The sequence below is a fragment of the Hypomesus transpacificus genome, chromosome 10 (assembly GCF_021917145.1).
Source record: "Hypomesus transpacificus isolate Combined female chromosome 10, fHypTra1, whole genome shotgun sequence".
NCBI lineage: Eukaryota > Metazoa > Chordata > Actinopteri > Osmeriformes > Osmeridae > Hypomesus > Hypomesus transpacificus.
This window is the reverse complement of record NC_061069.1, coordinates 1,239,422-1,245,421: the sequence shown is the minus strand read 5'-3', so window position 1 is coordinate 1,245,421 and position 6,000 is coordinate 1,239,422. Positions and strand designations below refer to the sequence as shown.

Below are 6,000 nucleotides of genomic sequence, written 5' to 3'. Positions count from 1 at the left end.
TGACGTGTAAACAGGTCCAAGTAGGTCATGACAGCCGAACCTCACGCCGGAGCTGGCGTCGGTCGCGTTGTCGCCAAGACAACCGGTGACGGAGTCATAAAACGTGGCAAAGACGAGCAAACTGGGATCTTTCCTTGGCATGTACAAACCATGCCTGGAGGAGAAGAGGGTGTGAATGGGGGGGATCCAGTGGGGGAGAGGAGAGGAGAGGAGAGGAGAGGAGAGGAGAGGAGAGGAGAGGAGAGGAGAGGAGAGGAGAGGAGAGGAGAGGAGAGGAGAGGAGAGGAGAGGAGAGGAGAGGAGAGGAGAGGAGAGGAGAGGAGAGGAGAGGAGAGGAGAGGAGAGGAGAGGAGGAGGAGAGAGAGAGAGAGAGAGAGAGAGAGAGAGAGAGAGAGAGAGAGAGAGAGAGAGAGAGAGAGAGAGAGAGAGAGGATAGAAAGGTAGTAAACGACAGTCTTTATGTGCTTATGGCAACCTCAGAGAGCTGTGAGCTTCATTAAGCCTTTAAACCCTGCCGAGTCCTTCAGGTTATCACGTCACCACCTCATACCTCCTCACAGTGCCGGCTGGAAAGATCCGGACCTGCACAGAGCCGCTTCGTAAAGCCTCACAGCCACACGCAAATCTGGTTCAGGGCAATCTAACACTTGGTAAGCTCAGGGACTTGAAGATTCTTTGAAACATAATACAGGTCACATAAAATATCTAAACCGGAACTGTGCTTCATTTATGCAGTATCTCCTAGCACATCTCCTATCTTAACCTGTGAGGGGGAGGAAAGCCACAGTTTGCGTGAGGAGTACTTGAAACTTGATGCTAAACTGTACATTGTGAGTGAATTATTTTCGATGACACGGACAAAGCCTCTTTCTGGTCGTGCAATATGTATATATATATATATATATATATATATATATATATATATATACACACACACACATATATCTCTGAAATTGTGTTGTTTCCAAAAGGGCCTTCAAAAAGGAACATTCCGTCAGCTTCCTTCTCATCCGTTGAACATGCGCCTGAGCCATCGTGTGCCCAAGTTCCCCCTGGAGACATATGCCCCAGACACACGTGAGGAGCAAGGGGGGATCAAAGCTTCCCCTCAGCGATAACTGGCATACTGTAGGACAGCAGCTAGGCTCCTCCGACTGGGATATCCAACCTAGTTGTTGAGTTTAGCCCCATCAGTGGAGAGTGGAGATGACTGGACAGTAAATAGAGCAGCAATTTGTGTGACTTCTCATCTAGTTTGGGCAAATATACCTTCCTCTGAACTTCTGTATTGGGATTTATTCAATATTTATGCCTGAACTCTGCAGCATGAACTAAAGTGCAGAACTTGGTCCAAACTGGATGTTTGCTAAGCTGCCAAGGAGTAGGCTAATGAAACTAAATAATTCACAGGGTGCTGCTTTAGTTTGATGAAGCACTCTGAGTCCTCAAGCTTGCAGGAAGCCCTGTACCAGGGCCGGGGCGCTGTTCTGTCTGAAGGCTTTGACACACACACACGCACACACACAGACAAGCGCACGCACACACACACACACACACATCTTTCCGAAGCTCCTGGTGGGAATTTGGTTCCATGGTTGTGGGCAGGGAGGTGGTGGTGGGCAGGATGGTTGTGGGCAGGGTGGTGGTGGTGGGCAGGGAGGTGGTGGTGGGCAGGGAGGTGGTGATGGGCAGGGAGGTGGTGATGGGCAGGGAGGTGGTGGTGGGCAGGGTGGTGGTGGTGATGGGCAGGGAGGTGGTGGGTGGGGAGGTGGTGGTGGGCAGGGAGGTGGTGGGCAGGGAGGTGGTTGTGGGCAGGGAGGTGGTGGTGGGCAGGGAGGTTATGGGCAGGGAGGTGGTGGTGGACAGGGAGATGGTGATGGGCAGGGAGGTGGTGATGGGCAGGGAGGTGGTGATGGGCAGGGAGGTGGTTGTGGGCAGGGTGGTGGTGGTGGGCAGGGAGGTGGTGATGGGCAGGGAGGTGGTGGGTGGGGAGGTGGTGGTGGGCAGGGAGGTGGTGATGGGCAGGGAGGTGGTGATGGGCAGGGAGGTGGTTGTGGGCAGGGAGGTGGTGGTGGGCAGGGAGGTGGTTGTGGGCAGGGAGGTGGTGGTGGGCGGGGAGGTGGTGGGTGGGGAGGTGTTGGTGGGCAGGGAGGTGGTGGGCAGGGAGGTGGTTGTGGGCAGGGAGGTGGTGGTGGGCAGGGAGGTTATGGGCAGGGAGGTGGTGGTGGACAGGGAGATGGTGATGGGCAGGGAGGTGGTGGTGGGCAGGGTGGTGGTGGTGGGCAGGGAGGTGGTGGTGGGCAGGGAGGTGGTGATGGGCAGGGAGGTGGTGATGGGCAGGGAGGCGGTGGTGGGCAGGGAGGTGATAGGCAGGGAGGTGGTGGTGGACAGGGAGGTGGTGGTGGGCAGGGAGGTGGTGGTGGGCAGGGAGGTGGACATGGAGGCACCCCGGACTGTAAACAATGCCATCAAAAACTGGCATCTTCACTCAGGTCCGAAAATAATGTTTTCCCACTTCTCCCACTTTCAGTATAACTCAACTGTATTATTATAATCATCTCTGCAATATCAAATCGACTTAAGCTCGTCAAAGATCATCACAGGTCCCGTTATCTTATGACAACACTGGTGTCGTCTGCGATACGGCTGGACGAATGTTGATTGTTGACCCCATTTTCCTGGTACTTACATCTGATGGGCTACAGGACAGCGACGGAACCTGGGTTTGCTGTTGGCTACCGTAACAGGGGACAATTCCGACAGATCTAACAGATTCAAGACCCTGGTACTGACCTTCCGAGCAGTGAACGGGACTGCACCCGGCGACTACATCAAGTCTCTCCTGCAGCCTTACACCCCCACCCGCCACCTACGGTCTTCTGCAGACAACCGCCTGGTGGTCCCACCTCTCAAGACCGCCCGGTCCCAAAACAAGCTCTTCTCCTGCCTGGCCCCCCATTGGTGGACTCAACTCCCCACCTCCATCAGAGACACAGACTGTCTCTCCACCTTCAAGAGAAGGCTCAAGACGCACTTGTTCAGGGAGTACAACGGTACTTAGGAATGGTTTGCTGAACCCAATGCTAGTTTCCTCAAGGATCACAATGACTTGCTTAGAGACTTGTTGCTCTTGTTGGTTAGTTGTAACTGATTTAAACTGTTGTATTCGCTGCGGAATAGTCTATTTTACTTAATCCAATTGTTATTTTATTTTTACTGTTGCTTGCTTTTCTACAGGTACACTTGCACTTAACGATTCATGTTGTTTAATTGTAACTTGCTTAACTACATGCTCTTATGGTTCTTTCCTTTGGCACTTATTTTTGGGTTGTTCACAATGTGTGCTTCTTGTTTTGGCTACCCGCAATGCTTGGGGCTATCTTGTTGTTATTATCAGTGACCTTTGCACTTTGTAAAGCTCTCTCTTGGAAGTAGCTTTGGACAAAAGCGTCTGCTAAATGAATAAATGTAAATGTAACAGGGGGCAGTTGTGACAGATCTACCGTGACAGGGGGCAGTTCTGACAGTATACTGTACTTCCTGAACAGAGGTCACACAGATACCCTTGCGCACACACACAGACTCACACACACATAAAGGCATCCAGTGTTACCAAGGCGTCCAGTAGAAGCAGCTGCACTTGCAGCCTGGTCAGCTAACGCTCCAGTCCACACCCTCTGTCTCCACTACAGGAACGGGCCCGTCCGTCAAAGCCACCTGAACGTGCGTCCCTCTGTGACCCCCCACCCCCCCCACCACCACCACCACCACCACCACCCCCCTCGTCCTCCTCCGTGTCTTCGTCCTCCCCCCTGGCCACTTCCTCCCTGACAGACGTGCCTGACATTCTGGAGGAGCCAGCGTACATTCCTCACATGCCATCGTTGGAGAGAGCGGTGAGCGAGAGAGCGAGCGAGAGAGAGAGCAGAGAAGGAGGGGGGGGGGGGGCACACAAGGAAATCTGGTCCGATGTGGAGGAGAGGAGAGGTGGTTGTGGCTAGCTGGGTGGGGAGGGAGGGCTCAGGTGACCAGAGTTAAGCTGGCTCACATGGGGCCAGGAGGCGTTGGCTTCTGAAGGAGCATCAAAGCCCTGCCTTGCTGCTGCCGGCTCAGCTGACTGCCACACACGCCTGTGGAACAGCGTTACGCACACCCAAATGCACAGCCAAGGCCGCCGCTAACCGCGTGAGCCCCGCTCGTGCGGTTTTTATCATCCAAACCCATCGAAATGAGCTCATTCTAGAAGCCGCTAAGCCTTTTGGCAACACAAAAGGTCTGAGGGGTGCACATGACCGTGAAGGTGAACGGAGACAATATCAACATGTAGCCAATTCCGCAGGTTTCACATTGTGTCTTGACCCCCCCCCCCTCAGCACTGGTTGTTCCTTCTCTGGACACCAGCGCTTGGAACAGAGCACCGGGAGGGGGAGGGAGGGGGTCGACGTTTCAACACTTCGGTCGCTTGGACCCGTGGAAGAAAAACCCAGCACCTCCACATTCGGTAACCTCCGACCCCTCCTGGTCAGAGCCTTGTACACAGACAGAGCCTGACAGCGTTTCACTAATCGTCTCCCGTCCCCCGGCAGAGATGTTAGGGAGGGGGGGGGGGAGAGGGGGGGGGGGAGAGGGGGGGGCTGGGCGAAAAAAAGAGCTTCCAGAGCTCTCGTTGGGCCCGCTAACCCCAGCTTGGCAGCTAGAGAGCTGGTGTGACAGTAGCGGCGGACCGTGCCAAAGGGATGGTGCGCTGTGCGGCATCTCAATGACCAGAATTCACCGGGCTCCACAGAGCCAGGGTTTATAGCCCCCCCCCCACCACCACCCCCCCTCCCTGCACCATCTGCCCACACGGGCATTCAGGCTTTTCATTGGGGGACGGTCATGGGGCAAAAGCCAGAACAGGGCCCACGTCTGAGGGCCGTAAGTCGGCGGCTTTGTGGCGATGTTGCGCGAGTCCACGGGAGCCGAGCGTGCCGCTATCGTCCCACAAAGACGGTCGGAGGGGTGTGTGGGATGCGTGCGTGTGTGTGGGGGGGTAAAAATAAACGACAACTTCCAAAATGCAAAGGAGGTCCCCCTCTGCCAGGGCACCCCCCCACCCCCGCCCAGCATCGCACTCGCACGACCCTGCCAAACCCCATTCACGTTGTCAGCGCACGCACAGTCGACTGTGGGTTGCAGGCCTCTACGTGTCTGGAATGAGGCGAGCTTACATTTTCATTCACGCTTACGCGGCCAATACAGGTGCGTATCATTCCTCTTCTGTCTTGGTTCTGGAGTGCTACTCTCCGATGTGTCAGTCAGAGTCGATGGCTTATGAGTTCAGGAAAGGAATAGGGCTGCTTTATTCTATCTATTCTATCTATCTGTAGGCCTGTGCCATTTGAGCTAACTTAGCTGACTTTCTTTCAATACATTAAAAGGAGATTCTAGGTTTAGGTTCACCCTATCCTAGTACAAGAACACCTGTGTCTGATCCTCATAACCACACACACACACACACACACGACTGTGCTGGTAAACAGGAAGTGCTGGAAAAAAGTTAACAAAAACGTGACTTATTACCTGCATAGAAGCGTAGCAGGGAGCCGATTTCCGTGTTCATGCCCTCCTCTTGCACCCGCCACGGATCCTTAAATCCAAGTTTGAAGAGGAAGTCATTTTGGATCTGGAGAGGCCGCTCCTCCTGGCCCAGCCTCCGGACAGCCTCGCCGTGGAGCTGGACGTAGAGTTGGGGACAGGAGTCCCATGAGTCGGAACCCTGGTCGGGCGTCAAGCCGGCTTTTACGGCGCCTCGGCGATGGTCAGGGTCTTGGATGTCGGGCGCAGTACCTGCCAAACCGGCTCTGGACAATGAACTTGCGCTGCTGCTGCATGGCAGGCTGCCCAGATTTAGAGGCTCGAGTCTGTTACCTGCCCCCTTATCGTCTGCCATGCCATTTAAATGCCCGACATTGCGAAGATTGTAGTTGGCTGAGACAGAGTTGATCCCATTGGGAAGAT

At 54.5% G+C, this 6,000-nt stretch overlaps 1 protein-coding gene across 1 annotated transcript in view; it reads left to right on the top strand.

Moving 5' to 3' along the window:
• LOC124472198 (meprin A subunit beta-like) overlaps positions 1–24 on the top strand; it is a 2,391-nt gene extending 2,367 nt beyond the window's left edge. The window contains exon 8 of the mRNA XM_047026909.1: positions 15–24. Coding sequence (XP_046882865.1) covers positions 15–24 — 10 coding nt within the window. The remainder of the gene's footprint in view (positions 1–14) is intronic.
• Positions 25–6,000: the final 5,976 nt, after the last annotated feature.